Consider the following 19,595-nt stretch of genomic DNA (forward strand, 5'->3'; position numbering starts at 1 on the left):
TGAACAGGCAGCAGATGTAAAAATCAAAAACAAAACAGCACAACACACAAGAAATTATTCCTGCAAGAGTGCACCATCAACCTGTGGAACTTGTTGGCAGGGGATGTTGAGAGGGCCAAAAGTATAAGTGGGTTCAAAAAATTGTTAGGTAGGTTCATATAGGATAGGTCCATCAATGGCTAATAGCCAAGATGGTCAGAAACCAGGACTGGATGATAGGGGATGGATCACTCTAAATTGCCCTGTTTTGTTCATTCCCTCTGAAGTATCTGGCATCAGCCACTGTTGGAAGACAGGGTACTGGGCTAGATGGACGCTGGTCTGATCCGGTATGGCCATTCTGTTGTTCTTAATGTTTTGCTGTCCTGAGCTTCAGTCTTCTAGAATTGCTGAGCTTGAATGATACTTACCAATGTAACACTTGTCACTTGCCCTACATTTTCTTTGAAGATTTATTATATTTGAACTTCTAAAATACAACCCTGACAATTGTCCACTCCTTTTTGCAAAATGCTAATCTGTTTCAGTATGATTCATGTGTGGATTTTACCCTTTCTTAAGATTCCCGGTGAAAATGAGTTTTTCCAAAGTCCTCAGTGTTGGCCTGACTTTTCTCCCATTGAAATCTGAGTTTTGTTGAGAGCTTTTGAAAATGCCACCCTATACTTTCACTCTTAGCTATTGCTAAGAGAATTTTGAATATCTAGCGCATTGTGTTTTCTAGGCCAGATTCTTGACCATGATTAAGGGCCCTTTGCACTGGCTGCTAGAGTGGTGCAAAATGACTTTAAACCAACCCTACTGGAACTCATAAAGCCACCATGGCAGGTTTTACACCATCTGTTCTGCCACTCTCCCTGGGAAAGAGGATGTGTTAGCTGCAAGAAGAGATATTCCAGGGTGTGGAACTAGAGGGCACAGCACTCTACGGTCAGCAGAGCAGGGTCTAGGAGACCACTGAGGCAGCTTTCTTTATGAAAGGGTCATTTTAGCCTCTGTTAACTTCAGGATTGGGGGAGGCAGGGCAGTGGTGTAGAGCCCTCACCATAGTTACACTAAAAGAAAAGGAGTACTTGTGGCACCTTAGAGACTAACAAATTTATTAGAGCATAAGCTTTCGTGAGCTACAGCTCACTTCATCGGATGCTGTAGCTCACGAAAGCTTATGCTCTAATAAATTTGTTAGTCTCTAAGGTGCCACAAGTACTCCTTTTCTTTTTGCGAATACAGACTAACACGGCTGCTACTCTGAAACCATAGTTACACTGAGCATGAGTTTTGGCCCATTATCTCTCTCTCTCTTTGGGTTCATATATGACAACAATTTTGCTTCTCCTTATTCATACAGTGTGTATTCTTTTTTTCCCTTACAAGATTCCTTCTTTTTCCATTCATGTAGATTAGATTCAGATATTTTTAAGTGAATCTGCATCCTTTTGTGATCTTCACATCCTTAAAATGCCTCAAGGGGAGTTTGACAGACACAATACATGTGTGGGACTTAGAGACTATAAGAAATAGTCTGACTGGCTTTTACTTTAAAAACAACAATAGCTTCTCTTACATTATTCTGTTGCATTTTAATTACTACCCTCTGTAACACTATATTATTAAGAAAAGTATCATCCTCCAGGGTGCAGCAGTAGGAGTAGCAGCCTGGGAGTGTTAGAGTATGGGGGACTTTCCACCAGTTTTTCACCCTTCAGTCCTGGTGGCAAGTTGCAGGGCTCCTAATAAAAATTAGAGAAACCTCAAGGCTTAACATTCACTTGCAGTAACTTCTACGAAATAGTGAGACAGATAGTGTGGCTTAGTGGAGAGGGCAATGGACTGGGGTTCAGTTCATTGCTGTACCAGTGGTGGTTTGTGTGGCCTTGGGCAAGTCCTTTCACCACTCTGTCTCAGTCTCCCCATCTGTAAAATGGAAATATTGGTACTTTGACCTTCTTTGAGATCTATGGATGAAAACGTGCTTTATAACAACTAGGTATAGATAGATGGTGATGCCTCTTATGCTTAGTGTGCAGGGAGAGACGGTGATGCAGAGCTGACTACTCTGACTTTGCCACCTGGGGATTTCCCTGCACACAACTAGCTCACTGTCCCTTTTGTACAGGGTAGAGCAAAGAAGAAAGAGCAGCATCCAGGATCAGGCCCTGTAATTTTTTGATAGATTTTATTAATATAAACAGAAGGTCAAATTATTTACTGGTGCAAACTGATGTAACAGAATTTGACTTAGTATTTTTAAAAATATCCTGGCATAACATCAAGTTTTTTAAACACACATTTCTCAAGCCAAATGCTGTGTTTGTTGGCTTATCTGTTTAAACTGGAGGCACATCACTTCTCATATAATCAACGGTTTAAAGATGGTCCATAAATCATTAATTTTTATGACATATGAGGTTAGGCAAAGTGCATTTTTTCTACTACTATCTGGATTTTCTCAGGACCTAGATAATTTTATCTCATTTACATCAAACATGCAGGTAACTTTAGAATTCTGTGTCTGCATTATTTCTAGGGAGGCATAATACAATTACAAATGACAGTAATTGACATTACATGCTTTAATTAAATTTCCTCCTCTCTGAACCAAAACCTTTTAACCAAGCATTGCAGTGCTATTTCTGTATTTCTTTGTTACATGGGTTAATGTGCTATGTGGCAGATATGGTATTTATCCATTTTCACAAATTAAGCTATCAGTATCATGTTGACTTTAAATTGTTTCCTATATTGATGGCCAAAACCACTTGAAAAAGATTTCCCTCCTCCCTTTGCTAAACTTCCTATTTTAATGAAGCTGAAAATTGTGGGGCTGAAAATCAACCCTTTATGACAGTTTGGGAAGCCTAGGCCCAAAGCATCTCACCAATATGCTGTTCTTTTCTGCAATGATTTCTGCTTAGGGCAAGGGGAAGCACATTTTCTGAATCTGAGACTAATAAAATGATTAATTTCTTCTAGATTACAGGAAGTAGAAGTGAAATCCTATTTGAAGTTGTTTGTGGGAAGCAAAAATGGATTGACAGGAGTGTGTACTTACAAAACTTTGCTCCCTACCCCCAAGCATGTGCTTCAGACCTGAATTCTAAACTTCCTAACTAAAGAGACTCCTGCAAATGTTATCCCTCAGAAAACAACCCCACTTTGGTTATTACAAAGCTCTCATTCTTGCCCACTGAATACTACTGTAACTACACCCAGGTACCTTAGTTTAATTAGACAGGGTCCTCCTGGAACTATGGAGGTACAAGCAGTGTTTTAAAGAAGAAATCAGAGGAAAGACCGAGAAAACTTTCGGTATTTCATCTCATTTTTTCCACAGTTAACTGGTGTTATTCAAATGGCAGCACTCTCACCTTCCTGCTCTGTGAGGAAGTGGGTGCTGATGCAGTATGCCAGGTGGATAGCCCTCATTATTGTAGAGGGCTACACAGCAGCAGAACTTCCAGGAGAGAGGCTGGAGCTCAGTGAACAGCTCATCAACCACAGTGTTCATTAAGGAACATATGTGAGTTAAGTGCCCCACCTAAAGCTCCCTCATGGCTACACCGTGATTGGTGCAATGCAAGAGCCTTTTGTAGAGTACATTGTATCTTTTCTATGATGGGTCACTTCAGAACCAGGACCAAGAGTGAGTGGTGGTTTGTAGCACAGATGAATAACTCTGAGCACCCCACAGTATGACTTTCACAGTGGTAATTCCGATGAAGTTTAAATGGAAACTAGAAAGGTAACCACTTTCTGCTGCTCAGGATGGAGCCAGTCATGTGTCATTTCCTCCTTGTGCGCCAAGTGGAAACAGGCGTTCAGGAACTTTTACAGCTCCTTTTTTAATATCTTCATAGCAATTCAGTTCTGACACCAAATCAAAACTGATTATTATTTCATCTGGTCCTCTACTAAGCCACAATCACTCTAGAGGGGAAGAGGATTATATATTTTCCTTTCCCAGGTGTTTTACTGTCCTGTGATGTCTCATGCATTTTAACTCCTGGCCCTCCAACTTTCTGTATGTGATTGTTTCCGTTTTAGGGCCTGATCCTCCTCCTGTTGGAGTTTTGCCATCTATTTCAGTGGGAGTAGGACCTATAGATGGAGAAGAGGCACAGTGGGTAGGAGTGGAATTTGAACTTCCCTTGTACCATATTACACTTGCATCTCAATTCTGAAAATATATTTTAATTATTTGGCTGCTTATGTTGATTTTCACTCTTCAACCACTTTTAGTTTTTTTTATCATTCTGCACCTCTGATTTTTTCAAAACCAATGCAGGCAAAAATCCAGGTGTTCCACTTCCTGTTGCCATGTCTCCATTCTGCCCTGTCCCATCCTTTTAGGATAACTATGGTTCTATCCCAAATTGTAAGGGGGAAAATACCAGTTATTCAGCATTAGAACTGGACTCTGAGATTGCATGAAATTACATGCCTTACAGATGCCATTCGAGTTTTTCATTCGATCATATGACAGGTAAAGATATAGTCAAAGCTGCATCTTAGCTCTCCAGACAACAACTTGCCAAGCTGTGAAAGGCAGATTTAGTTTGTTTTGCAGATGGTCTATGAGTCTCATGTGGCATCATATTAAATTATATAGGCAGTCAGTCATTTGTTGTGAAGTGATGCACTGAGCTGAGAGATGTATCAGGAGCGTTCTGTTGGAAAACAAGCTCTACAGCTACGAATACAGCTTCACAGAACAGCAACAAAAAGGAGGCCTACAAGGAAAGGGACTTGAAATACCTTACAGACAACTCCTTGTGCAGATAAAATGAGGGTGACTTGGATAGTGCACAATGGGCTGTGGAGCCCTTTGCCCTAAAGGTAAGAGATCCTACGCTACTCATCATTGTTTTTCATGTTTCAATTTCTATGGTGTCTGAGTATTACTTTCTGCACTTATATTTTTGTAAGGGGTGTTAATTTTTGTTTTCTAATATTTTAAAATTGAGGGCAGATGGTTATTGTCCTGTTGCTTTGGTCAGACTTTGCATTGTGAAGCTCCCACCAGTTAACAGTGGAAGACAACATTGTAGTTTGTTCATTTCAAATGTTATTCTGGGTCTAAAATATTTCTACAATATGAGATATTAACTAGGGCGTGATTCTAGACCCACTGAAGGTCAATGCAAGTGTTACTATTAACTTCAGTGAGTGCAGGATCAGGCTCTTAGTAATATCTGAACCAATGTGAAAATTATATGAAATAAACTTCAGAGTCTGATTTTCTACATAGGGATAAATTGCTTAGGTTAGTCAAAAGCGTGTTTCAAATGAGGATTTTCAGATGGGTTTGTGTGGGAGAGGGTACTTTCGTTTTTCATATTATTTTCACTTCACTAAATATTTCTTAATACGAATAGCTGTAAGTAATTGTTGTTTTCAATCCACAAGCTCTTTTGGTACATAAAGCTGTTTAAATAAGATGCTATTGAAATTAAATCAATATTTATGGCTTTAACATCTGAAAATTATGTTTAGAGACCTCTGAATTTGTGTTAATGCTATGGAAAACCCATTTAAGATTATTTACTCAGATTCTAACGTGTGTCCAATACAAAATAGCAAAACTTTGAATCTGCACTAGAGTTACTATTAGTCTCAATATTCTGGATGTTGAAAAAAGAAGCTGGATATTGAGGAGTGTGAGTGAAGTACACTTAAAGGCAGTATGTTGTAGGTAGCTATTTCTAGTGCTATAGCCCTGCTTGATGGGTGCTAGCAAATGATTATATGAGCTACTTCTTGTTCAAAGTATCTTGGAAAGAACAACAGCAAAATATGTACAGTTCACAATACAGTTTATTTCTATAATGCTGTTGCTGATATTGTGTACCACTTGTTTTCTAATTTAACAATGTAGTAATACTGTACTCCAACAAATAACACCAGTACACCACTTCCCTGGGAAGAGGCAACCAGAGGCTAGAGCAGGTGATTGGGTTTAGAAAGAAATGACTGCAGATTGGGAATGCACAAGAGGATTTATGAAGGGTTCATAAAGAGCGATTCATAGGGCATGATGAAAATTCCCAGAGCTGAGATGTAGGAGGTAGGATGGTCTCGTGATTATGACATAGAACGGGGAATCAAGAGGTTCAGGTGCTATTCCTGTATGACTGCAAGCAAGTCACTAGGGATATATTTTTAAACGCCCAGCTTCCCTTCTACAGGTACAGATTATCTACACAGACAGGGAGGCTGAATCTTGACCCAACTCAAAATGTATCCCTTAATCAATTTGTGCATCACTTTCTCCCATCTGTAAAAGTGGCATAGTAATAATTTCCTACTTCCCTGGAATGTTGAAGCTGGAGGGTAGGGATAGGATACAGAGGGACCTAGACAAATTAGAGGATTGGGCCAAAAGAAATCTGATGAGATTCAACAAGGACAAGTGCAGAGTCCTGCACTTAGTACGGAAGAATCCCATGCACTGCTACAGTCTAGGGACCGAATGGCTAGGCTGCAGTTCCGCAGAAAAGGACCTAGGGGTTACAGTGGACAAGAAGCTGGATATGAGTCAACAGTGTGCCCTTGTTGCCAAAAAGGCTAACAGCATTTTGGGCTGTATAAGTAGGGGCATTGCCAGCAGATCGAGGGACGTGATCATTCCCCTCTATTCGACATTGGTGAGGCCTCATCTGGAGTACTGTGTCCAGTTTTGGGCCCCACACTACAAGAAGGATGTGGAAAAATTGGAAAGCGTCCAGCAGAGAGCAACAAAAATGATTAGGGGACTGGAACACATGACTTATGAGGAGAGGCTGAGGGAACTGGAATTATTTAGTCTGCAAAAGAGAAGAATGAGGAGGGATTTGATAGCTGCTTTCAACTACCTGAAAGGGGGTTTCAAAGAGGATGGATCTAGAGTGTTCACAGTGGTACCAGATGACCGAACAAGGAGTAGTGGTCTCAAGTTGCAATGAGGGAGGTTTAGGTTGGATGCTAGGAAAAACTTTTTCACTAGGAGGGTGGTGAAGCACTGAAATGGATTACTTAGGGAGGTGGTGGAATCTCCTTCCTTAAAGGTTTTCAAGGTCAGGCTTGACAAAGCCCTGGCTGGGATGATTTATTTGGGGATTGGTCCTGCTTTGAGCAGGGGGTTGGACTAGATGACCTCCTGAGGTCCCTTCAACCCTGATATTCTATGATTCTATGATTCTAAATTAATTAACGTTGGTAAAGTGTGTTGAGAGGTTAAATTGGAAAGTGCTGGCTCATTCCCTGTATTAATTGAAGAGTAACTCAGTTTCCCCAGGCTAGGGTCCTGGACTCTTGTGTTGGTTTCCCAGCCGTGCCCCTGAGACCTTACTCTGCCCCCAAGTTTTCTGAGAACATCTTCTTTTTAAATTTTCAGTTTAATTTTAAAAGCAAAGCATAAAAACCTTATTACTGATTGAAAAGAGTAACAATGGCCCAGAGCAGTGGTTCTCAACTTATTACACAATGTGTTACCTGGGCTGCAGGGGCTCGGTGGCAGGGCAGCAGTAACCTGGACCCTGACCCTAGACCCGTGCCATGCGAGGGCGGCTGGCTGCCCACCCTGGACCCCTCCCACGCAGCTGCCCCAGACCCTGCGGGGCTGGCTGGGAGCCCCAGACCCCGTGGAGAGGGCTAGCTGCCATGACTTCAGGTCTCTGCCCCTGCAGGGTGGACCGGCTACCCTGACCCTTGGTCCTTGACCCTGCCAGGCAGGCTGGCTGGCCTGGACTCCGGACCCCTGACTGTGCTGTGCCAGGCAGCCGGGAACCTGGCAAACCCTAGCACGTGGGCTGGCCTTTAGCACACAGCTGAGCTGGGTCGCAGCTGTGTGCTAATTGTGCTGCATGTGGCCCGGGGGTTGACAACCGCTGGCCCAGAGTCTCAGCTGTGGCTAGTACACATTAGATATAACTGTGAAGGAGGGGGACACAAAAGATTTAGCTGCAGCTCCCTGATTTCTGGATCTGATACTATAGGTGGGGCATAGATTAGAGAGCATCTGGGCTATTCTAATCTGTCATATGACTAGGGCCCTCAAGGGGCTTTCCACTAGCCAGAAATTGCCAGAGCTCTAATGTGCTCCAGCCATGCCCTTCGAATCCTTCAGAAATCCCTCAAATGCTCCTTAGCTTGTGGACAATAAGGGTAGGAGCTATGCTGGATGAGGGCTCATCTGTGCCAGGGAAATTCCCAGCTAATGAGATTCTAGTTCGGTTCTGACATGCTGCTTTCTCTTATGAGTTTTTACAAACTTTGGATTTCTTCACAAAAGTGCACCAAAAAGGCAGCTGAAAATGAGGCATTCTTGGCCTTGTCAGGTGTATAAAACAATTGAATCCTTAGAAGAGGTATTTCTGTATCATCATCTTTTAACACATGCCCCAACTTTTTTTTTTACATTTTAAGTTACATATTTTCCATATACTACTCTTAACAACAGCTTGCACTAATGCAGCACCATTCATTAGAGGAACTGAATGCTCTGACTATACACACATTAACTGAGCCCCATGACACCACTGTGCCGAAGGTAAGTAGTATTATGCCTCTTCTGCGGAAGAGTAAAGTTGTCCAATGCTGCAAAGAAGAATAGAGCCCAGGACACCTGACTCCCTGTACACTGCTCTAACCACTAGGCAGCATGGCCTCCCAACAATGAAACTACGGTTATAATTGCTTATAATCGGTCTTTGGTTCATCAACATACAGGTTTCCAATGGCTTTCCTATCTAAAAGGTCGCTGTCAAGATTTCTGGGCCTTAAAATGAACATACTTTGATAGACACTACATGTTATCTCTCTCGCATTAAAACATGTAGACATGTACTTTTCTTGAAGCAGTAAATTACAAAACAGAATCCTAAAGTCTAGTTGATTCAGAAACTGTTAATGGGTTATAGAACCTGCTGGCTGTAAGAAAATAAAAAATCAAATTGGGAATTCCTTAAGCACTTAGGCTATGTAAATAACAATAAGTGGCAGTGAGGTGGAAGAAAAGTCACCAGTTGCCTGAACTAAGAATCTTGAAACAGGAACTAACTTGTTAGGCAGGATCTCATATTGAATTACCCTGAGAAGGATGAGGAGGAAGAGACCAATACATATATTCTTCCCATCAGCACACAGCTGTTAATTCAGTATCTTAAAACATAGTGGCTTGTCTGAGATCATGATTCCCAAACTGTAGGTCCTGACTCTCCAGAGAATTGTAGAGAGCAGGCAGGTCAGAGGGAGATTACACAAAAATATTACATTTTACAAATATTAAATGCATGTAAAGTGGTTTTTAAAACTGGATGAACAACGCAAGTCCATTAATGGTGTGCCCATTTAAGGTGATCATATTGCTGAAACATGAGACCCCAGTTAGATGTTCAACTAGATGAAGGACGAGTGAAGGATATGAGCATGTGCAGCAGGCTACTAATAATAAATCACACCTGTCTGCTGTATTCTTCTCTGTTCTAATCTCTCCAGGTCACATTGATCCTGTCTTCCTTTGTGTTTGAGACTCTTCCGGTTTGGTATCGTCCACATGTTTTATCATGGTTAACTTTACACCAAAGAAATCTTATTCATAGGGCATGATGAATCACAAAGGAGAAGAACTTGAAGACCCTCATGGCAGAAAAGTTTGTTTTGTTCCCCTTGGTTGTAAAAATATCTGGAAGTTCGACATAACACCTGGTCTTCTGTCAAGAAGACGTTTCTTGAAGACGAACAGATGTTTGTCCATTATGATAGAAGCAGCTCCAGGAGCTGCAATTTCAGAACTACAGTCCTGTTTCGTGCATACACTACATATTTATCCTGGAAAAGGAACTTTAGTTCCCTTGTGAATGTAACATATGTGCAATCATTTCCCTAAATCCACTTGAAAAAAATGTGACGCAGATCATGGGAATGCAGTAGGGCTAGCATTACTTTTTCTCTGTCAGAAAACAAGGCTTGTGTCCACAAGGAGAAATGAGCAAGAGATTCAGCAAACCATTGTCACGCTACCAGTAGAACAAATGTGTGCCCTTACATTCCTGAGAACTATTTTTGCGATTTCTCTGAGGAATAGACAGAACTTTTTGAACTGGAAAAGACTTCTTGGAACAAATCTTTGGTTTTGTCTTTTCTGCATGAACGCGTCTTGTTGATGTTGGATAAGTTGCTTGGTAATTCACAGAACATTAGGGGAAAATCAATCCCAAAAAATAACCCCCCCCCCATTTAACTCAATTTTTAGAAACCAAATAGTGTAATGAACTGGCTACCTTCTGTTGGCTGGGAATCAGGACTACTCCTGTCTTTGTTTATTACTCTATACTGCAGGCGGCTACCTGAGATTTTCTTTCAGCTCAAGTGGTAGAAGCCTATGCTTTTGGGGCAAGGATCTGAGTTCTATCGTTGCTGTCACCATGAAGTTCTGAGTGGATGTGGCATACAGCATAGTGAGAACTATAAGTCCGACTTGGCAATAAATTTGTCACGATGATGACATTAATTTTTCGTGCAGTGGTATCACTAGCAGACCAAATAATAACTTACAGCTGTCCCCTGCCACTGCTGAATTGTGTAAGAGCCAACAAGGCATTAAAAATTGAGGCTATTTCTAGAAGCTTCCATCTATACCAGACACTTTATTAGTCATGGTATGTTCTGTAGAAGTCATAAAATTTCTGATTGGTTCTATTTGTCCTTCTGGGGTGGGGGGAATTAAAAAGGAATTTTGGATTCTTATCTACCTGTCTTCCCTACCCCACCTTATGGTTTTTTCAAGCATATTGAAAACCCGTACATGAGATGACATGTTTTAATAGATGTGTTGAGAGAATCCAAAGGTATGAATGGAATCATTGGCACCTACGTTAGATTGACACTGCATCATTTCTTACCTGTTATAAATCACAAGGGAATGCTGAGAAGGGTCCTTTATCCCAAACAGGAATTTGGAAGCATGCAAAGTTTAGTGCGGCTGAGTGTCATGTGGTTAAGGAGCAGTACAAGTGGTTTTATAAGGAGTCCTTTGATCCTTCATAAGTTCTCTTATTCATGATGTGTAATCTGTGTTTTTTCTATTTATTGCATGGGGGAAGTCAGATACCAGCAAACAAAGTATTTAAGTACCACTGAATAGCTTTAGACATCTAAGAAAAGTTCAATTAATTTGTACTATATACAAGAGAATTAAATTGTAGGATTCCCTCCCCCACCACCCACACATCTTTTCTGCTAGGTTTTGTTTAATGGAGAAATTAAACATCCAAAGAAAATGGACCCTTTTAGAGAGAGTGATTATTAATGCAGGAACATTAAAGTGAGACACATTGTTGTAGCCCAGTTTGCATATTTACTTTTACAAATGGTTGGCTTGGAGTCAGCAGTTAATGGAATGAGAATGATATTCCTGTGCAGATCATTTCCTGAAAAACATTTTCAACTGCAAATATATCTCTGCTTTTCTTCCCTCATTTGTTATGTCTTTGAGAATGAATGGGGAGTAACATTTACAACTTAAGGTTTATGTTCTGAAAACACTTTTGACAATGATCCGCATATAAAAAGGCTCCTATGTGTATGTTTCTGCTGTTTTGTGCTGTGAATATCGAATTTCTGGTGGATGCCATGTCATACTCTGCTTACTTGTAAACAACTACATATTCACTTTCATTGTACACATACTATCTTTTGTGTGGGTTTCTTTTGTCTCCAAATTAAGGTTGAGCTGCCAAAATATATATCAAGTGAATTATCCATGCAAGAAATTTAGGTGCTAACATTTTAGATTGTTCTTTTCTTTTCCCTGTGTGGGTTGATAACGGGTCCCTGTACTGATAGGATGTAATGTTTTGAATGATCCACAAACAAGTTATACAAGTTTGCTTGAACAAATGGTATCATTTGTAAATATTAATTTTGGCACTTTGAAAATATGCCATCTCTCTTTCTCCTACCCCACTTGTGAGACTCGATCTTCTCTCACACCAGTGTAAGTCAGGGGTAACTCTTCAGTAGAATTACATCAGTGTAAAACTAGAGTATGTGAGATGAAAATTAGGCCTCTGTTGGGCTAGGCCCTCACCTGATGTAAATCGGTATACTCTCATAGACTTCAGTGAAGCTTTGTTGATTTACACCAGATGAGGATCAGACCCAGACTGTTTATCACTTGTTAGTTTTCAACAAAAAACATTAAAACTGCATTCTTAGTGCCTGATCCAGCAAAGACTTTGAAGTCAATGGAATGGCTCAGATGAGCAAAGCTGTTCCCATGCACAGGTGTTTACAGGATTGAACCCCTAGGGCTATAGATGCTCTCCAGAAAACCTGCACATCAGCAGGGAGAATATCATAGAATCATAGAATATCAGGGTTGGAAGGGACCCCAGAAGGTCATCTAGTCCAACCCCCTGCTCAAAGCAGGACCAAGTCCCAGTTAAATCATCCTAGCCAGGGCTTTGTCAAGCCTGACCTTAAAAACCTCTAAGGAAGGAGATTCTACCACCTCCCTAGGTAACGCATTCCAGTGTTTCACCACCCTCTTAGTGAAAAAGTTTTTCCTAATATCCAATCTAAACCTCCCCCATTGCAACTTGAGACCATTACTCCTCGTTCTGTCATCTGCTACCATTGAGAACAGTCTAGAGCCATCCTCTTTGAAACCCCCTTTCAGGTAGTTGAAAGCAGCTATCAAATCCCCCCTCATTCTTCTCTTCTGCAGACTAAAGAATCCCAGCTCCCTCAGCCTCTCCTCATAAGTCATGTGCTCTAGACCCCTAATCATTTTTGTTGCCCTTCGCTGTACTCTTTCCAATTTATCCACATCCTTCTTGTAGTGTGGGGCCCAAAACTGGACACAGTACTCCAGATGAGGCCTCACCAGTGTCGAATAGAGGGGAACGATCACGTCCCTCGATCTGCTCGCTATGCCCCTACTTATACATCCCAAAATGCCATTGGCCTTCTTGGCAACAAGGGCACACTGCTGACTCATATCCAGCTTCTCGTCCACTGTCACCCCTAGGTCCTTTTCCGCAGAACTGCTGCCGAGCCATTCGGTCCCTAGTCTGTAGCGGTGCATTGGATTCTTCCATCCTAAGTGCAGGACCCTGCACTTATCCTTATTGAACCTCATTAGATTTCTTTTGGCCCAATCTTCCAATTTGTCTAGGTCCTTCTGTATCCTATCCCTCCCCTCCAGCGTATCTACCACTCCTCCCAGTTTAGTATCATCTGCAAATTTGCTGAGAGTGCAATCCACACCATCCTCCAGATCATTTATGAAGATATTGAACAAAACGGGCCCCAGGACCGACCCCTGGGGCACTCCACTTGACACCGGCTGCCAACTAGACATGGAGCCATTGATCACTATGTGGGAATATGAGGGTAAAGTGAGCCATCTCATTTTGGCTCCCCTGCAAACTTTGGGGATTTTCCGGGGGTGGTTTTCTCACCCTTCTCTCCCTTTGTTAATTTAAGAGTGGAGAAGGTTTTTAAAAGAGAAACTATGAGAAAGTGGAGGAAAACCAAGTTTTTTACTTTTACTGTTTTCCAACTGGAATAAAAAATCAGAAAACAATGAGAAAATAGGTTTCCCTCCCATTTTCTCCTTCTTTCTTACTTTTTTTTCCAACAAAAAGAAAGAGAGGAAAAGAGGATAAGGAGGAAATTCTAAAAATGGAAAACAAAATGGTTTTGATTTCCAAAAACCAAAGCAAAATGACATTTTAAGTTGAAATGAAACTAACATTTTCATTTTGATTTATTTAGATCTTTCCCTTGGAAAGATGAAATTAATTGACTGCTTTTCTGACCATCTCTAGTTTAAGGATGGAGCTTAGGGCACAGGGTGTATATTTGGTACATACGTGTTTGGTATGTGGGTGTGTATGCAACCCTGAGTCTGGCAGTGGCAACTGTGCAGCTAACTGTTTTTTTGAATTAGTCCTACAACAAGCAAGAATAATTTGAGATAGGCATGTTGCATATGAAGCCCATGACCATCCTGAGTATGAATGAACTCTGACAGTGTTGCCAACTCCCATGATTACTACTGGGATATTTTTTTTGTAAAGCCCCAGATCCTGGAATCATGTGAAGGCAGCCGAATTTCAGCTTTCGTCAAGGAAATAAAAGTATATTTCTAGCCCTCATAATTACACAAGGAAGCTTGAAAATGTGAACACTAAAAGCTCAAATCCTAGAAAGCAAATAAAACCCCAAATTTATTTATCTAAAAAAACAAAAACAAAAAAACCCACCCTCATGACTGTTTGGGACCTGATCTATGATTTTGAACACTTGAGATTGGCAATGTTGTACTAACTCTTCCAACATTAGCTCTTCAAACATTAGAGTCCAAACCTATTCCCAGCAAAGTCAGTGGCACGCTCCCAGAACCCAGCCTTTGTTCTTGTGACACTTGATTTAATTTTGTAAGTGCAGAATCAGTAAAACTGTGGAAAGAAAGAGCTGCAGCATACAGAGGGGAACACTTTTAATGCTACCTTATGACATATTTTTTGTGTGATTCTTTTGTAGCATGTATTGTATATCAAACCGCAGAGAGCATATCAAATGACATCGCATTTCTGAGCTCAGTTATATTACATTGTAAGAGAAGTTTTACTTCAAGTCTGAATACCATAAAACCCTTCATACTAAACAGAACAGTGTAATGCTTTCGACAGAGAAAATAAATACATAAAACTCCAAATGAAACTGTCTAATAAATGCTGTGTGAAGCAACAGGGTGCATGTATTAGAGGAATTAAGCCAATTTAAACTGTGCAGGGAGTACTCCACTTTCGTATGTGCTCATCAGCTTCCACTGATTTCAATGGCAATTGGATACATGCATCAAAAGGTAAAATTTGGCTCATAGCACTCACGTGGATTTGTTAACATAGGTTTATGACCTTCTAATGCTAGATTTTCTAAACTGTTAAGAACTCTATCCAGCTGTAAATAGCTGCTATGGCTGCTGTTGATATAAGCCCTTGAGCTCCACAGCTCTGGGGCCAAAATCATGGTGGGCATAATTGGAGGCAACTGATTGACCACTGATATCTGTAGAGCAGTGCCTACTTACTCTGGCATATGGGGGATAATCATAAGTCTGAGGAGGAAACTATCCCTTCCTCAGCAGGAGTTTTAACTGGGAATTGCAAACTGTCAGTATGAGAAGAGATTTCTCTGGACCAAGTGTAACTCCCCTGACTTCAGTGATCTCACAGCAGGGGTAAATTCAACCCTGACCTCCACCCAGTACAATAACCATATAAGCAACTTTGTGAATAGAGGGACTGAATCTCCTCCTAGTTACACAAACATAAACTGGCATAAATCCATTGCAGTCTGTAGAGTTACTCCTGATTTTACATTAATGTAACTGAGAGGAGAATTAGCCCATGATTGCCTAGATCCTTGGCTGCAGTTGGGCAGCAATCACCACAGAGGAGACAGCGTTGTAGATGTACATTTTGCACTCATGCCCTGATGCTGATCTAATGACTCAGCCAGTCTCCAATGTAAAATAGCAAATTCTGGTGGATGTTCTACTTTAGCACAACTGTCAAAGATCCCTATGGGCAATTCTGGCAGCTGGGGATTGCTGCAGCGCAGGGAGCCTTAGCTATGTCCTCTTTTCTTCAGCCAGGCCTCCTTTGCCATGGGACTGGGTGGAGTGGGTACAGAAATCTTCCAATAGTCAGATCCAGTGGCTTTAGAGCAGTGTTGCACCACTAGGGGGGCGTAACTCCGCTGTTTTGTGTCAGAGAATCAGGTCTGTATATTTAAGAATGTAATAAAAATCTTTATACTTTTAAAAAACCCAAAAACCTCACTGTTCATAAGCAGCATCTCATTTCTAAACCCCAGTCTCTCCTCTGGTTTAATTTCTTCCTCACAATACTACAGGACATTGGGCTATTTTATGTCTCAGTCATTTGTGAAATATCACTATTAAATAACAGAAGTTCCCTCAAACCTGTGTACCTCTGTTTTTATTAAAGTACTAGAGCTACTTTAGTGATTCTTTATGTAAATTAATTAAAACACATAAATTAATAAAATACAATTTTAAAATGGACTACTCTGCTGAAATGTTATGTAGTATGCAAAGCCATAACCTAAATCATAATGACAGGTTTTGGAGTAGCAGCCGTGTTAGTCTGTATTCGCAAAAAGAAAAGGAGTACTTGTGGCACCTTAGAGACTAACAAATTTATTTGAGCATAAGCTTTCATGAGCTGTAGCTGTAGCTACAGCTCCTTTTCTTATAACCTAAATTGAATTCTTGTGTTGAGCTATAAACTTCTAAACATATAGTAGTGGTCTGTAATGGAAATTCTTAGAAATCCCATTGCTATATTATGCAATATATTTTGCTCTCAGCACACACAACCTGACAAACTTTTTTGAATGGTCATTTCAATATTATATATTTTTGTGTGTGCGTGCACACAAAATAAGGAGTAACTTAATTGTTCCGACGAAGTGGGTATTCGCCCACGAAAGCTTATGCTCCAGTATGTCTGTTAGTCTATAAGGTGCCACAGGATTCTTTGCCACTTTTACAAATCCAGACTAACATGGCTACCCCTCTGATACTTCATTGTCATTGGAATTTCACTTGTGTATAACCAATACATGTGAGAGAAGAGTCACATTTCATGAGCGGGTATACACTATAGCCTCAAGATTGCAGACTTACAACATATCTGAGTAATTTTAGCATGTGAATAGTGTCATTGAGTTCAGTGGGATTACTCACTTTCATATGCAGGATAAGTGCCTATCAGTGAAATCCTGTCTTCATTGAAGTTAATTACCAAACCATTTATTCATAATTAAATTGGTTAGACAAAATTGATTAGACATATGGTCTAAAATTAGCTGGGTTTTTTTGTTTGTTTGAGTTGGGGTTGTTCTTACCTTCCTGAGACTTCGATACCATATTGTAGTGCAACACTTGACATATAGATGTTAAAAAGTCTGTCTCATATGGCACTAGTGTACCCAATCTCCAGGATGAAGAATCAGCCAGTTTTGCCAATGGCTCTTGATGGGGAGAGGACTGCTTGACTGTTTCCCCGTCTGTGTCCTGCTAGGAAGAAAAACTAGCTGCTTCCTCTCATATGTCCTGCCCAAGTAGGGCTGGTCTGACCCTGCTAGTCAACCAGCTCCTCTGGAGGGTAAAGCCAGGAATTAGAGGAGCCAGCTGGCTTTAGCAGATTTTATTCACTATACGCCCTTATCAAAATGTATGTGAATAAAGTTTTCTACCTAGAAACCTGTGTGCTGAAATCCTTCATGGGCATAAAGATTTCAGTACATAGAAGTCTCTGTGTGGAAGTCTTTTGTTCACTGAAGTTTTTATGCCCATAAAGACCTTAGAACATAAAAATCAAATGGAATAATAAAACCAATAGCAATTGTCTCTAGGGGGACATGAGCAGTTAAAAAAAACAATTCCCTTTATGTATAAACAATTACTGAGATTTGTGCATGCTGTGTCAAAATCAGCCTTGGTGTAATTCCTCTAAATTCACTGGAGTCACATGACGAATTAGATTGGTCCATTGCTCTCAGCCTTCAGTTTCAGACAATATCCAATAATCCAAGGAACTATTATTGTCAGCATTATCTTACTGTTAAAATAGCTACTCAGAGCCACTCTATATTTGTGTAAAATATAACACACACACACACACACACACACACACACACACACACACACAAGTAAGGTAAGAGTATGGAGTAAAGTTACTATTTTAATATTAAAGATGTTTGTTTCTTCTAAGTTGCTTTTGTGCACTTTAGAGTAACAAGCATTGCAACAGTCATCATTGCTATGGCGTTAATAATATCATCCTGTGCATATAGAACCATTCCTCCAAAGGGCCCCAAAACATTTCCCAAATGATAGAGCAATAATAATACTTGCACTTTATAAATGTTTTCAAATCAATGCTCACAATCTCCCTGTGAAGTCAATAGGTATGTATTATTAGCCCCATTGTACCCAGGAAGTTGAGGCAGAGAGGTGAAATTATTTGTCCAAGGCCACAGACCCAGTGCAGGGCTGGGAGTAGAATTCAGGACCTCTAGACTGTGAGTGAACCTGATCCTGCAAACTCTTCTTGGTAGTCCCACTGACCTCAGTGAAATTACTCATGTCAGAACTACTCATATGAGTAAGGTTTTGTTGGATTGTGCCTCTTACTTTTGTTGCCCCGAGGCTTAGGCAATGGGTTCATGTTCTTACAAATAAATGAATATAATTAAAGTAGCTGTTAACAGGAGAGAAATAGTAAGTAAAAGTGGACTGAAATTTGACCAAGCTTTCTTTTTCATTTTCTAGTGTCTGAACTACAGGAAGAAGGAATAAATGCCATTAATTTACCTCTCAGTCCAATTCCATTTGAACTAGACCCTGAGGACACAATGCTGGGTAATTCACAAAAATTTTACATCTTAACATAAGCACCTGATGAAAACTATAATGTTATAAATGTATAATTTTTGTAATATCTTTTTTTTTTAAACTCATAGAGGAAAATGAAGTCCGAACAATGATTGATCCAAATTCAAGAAGTGACCCCAAATTACAAGAGCTAATAAAGGTAATGGAAAGCATGCACACGCTTTCAGATTTCACTGTAAAAAGAAAGCTAAACTACTTTTTCCTTTTATCTGACTTCTTTCATCTGAACACTTCAAAATACTGTATGAGCAATTAACAGCGCACATGTGATATTCTGGGGTTCAATCCAGACCAGTGAGGGCTTGTATCACCACCTGCCCTGTATCTCTGGGTGCTTAAATGCTTCGCTGCTGTGGCTTACAGCCCTGACACCCATAGCCAGTAGACAAATGCAGGAGACCAAGCAGGCAGTTTCGGGAAAATTTGGGACTGGGAGTGTGTTGCGGCCACCCTGCAAGTAGTAACCGAGGTTGTTAGAAGCCAGGGTGGGACTGCTTTGTGGTAGGCAGGTTGCTGGGGTCAAAGCACTAAACCAGGACTTCACAGTACACAGACACTCAGGGCAGTGGAGCCCACTTGTCTGCTGGCTGTTGGTGTCTGTGCTGTGAGCCGCAGCAGTACAGCATGTAAGGCACCCAGAGTTACAGGGCATGTGGTGACAAAGTTCTTGCTGGTTTGGGTTGAACCTCAAAATGCGACAGCACATGTTCTAACTAAGCAGGTAAAGTATCAATTTTTAGATGAGGTACAAAGTGTTTAAGTGATTTGCCCAACAGTACAAAGCTAGTGACAGAGCCTAGGATAGAACCCAGGAGTCCTGAATCCCAATCGCCCTCTAATCATAACACTACTCTGATTTCCTCTGTAGTTCCTTTCTCTATCTTATATCAGGAGCATCAGTAGATAGCTTCTTTAGAGGCTGACTTCTGTAACTTTCTCCTCTCACTAAGGGCCTGGTAGAAAACCCATTGAAATCAATGAAAAGGCATTGGCCTAAAAGGGCTTGCATCAGTCCCACACTCAGAGCTCTCTGCTACCCTGATCCTTCCTTCCAAGAGGGGTTAGATCGATATCTCCTCTGGTCATGCACTCAGTTACCACTGGTGTAACCAGCAAAAAT

At 40.8% G+C, this 19,595-nt stretch overlaps 1 protein-coding gene across 6 annotated transcripts in view; it reads left to right on the forward strand.

The window, feature by feature from the left end:
• PARVA (parvin alpha) overlaps positions 1 to 19,595 on the forward strand; it is a 93,125-nt gene that overhangs the window by 41,082 nt on the left and 32,448 nt on the right. For 5 of the 6 annotated variants that reach the window (XM_038404236.2, XM_043516723.1, XM_043516727.1 and 2 more), the window contains 2 exons: positions 18,353 to 18,442; positions 18,544 to 18,614. In XM_038404236.2, coding sequence (XP_038260164.1) covers positions 18,353 to 18,442; positions 18,544 to 18,614 — 161 coding nt within the window. Of the gene's footprint in view, positions 1 to 4,457; positions 4,837 to 18,352; positions 18,443 to 18,543; positions 18,615 to 19,595 lie in introns of those variants that run through there. The other variant, XM_043516726.1, reaches the window with a different exon arrangement.

This window comes from Dermochelys coriacea, chromosome 6 (genome assembly GCF_009764565.3).
Source record: "Dermochelys coriacea isolate rDerCor1 chromosome 6, rDerCor1.pri.v4, whole genome shotgun sequence".
NCBI lineage: Eukaryota > Metazoa > Chordata > Testudines > Dermochelyidae > Dermochelys > Dermochelys coriacea.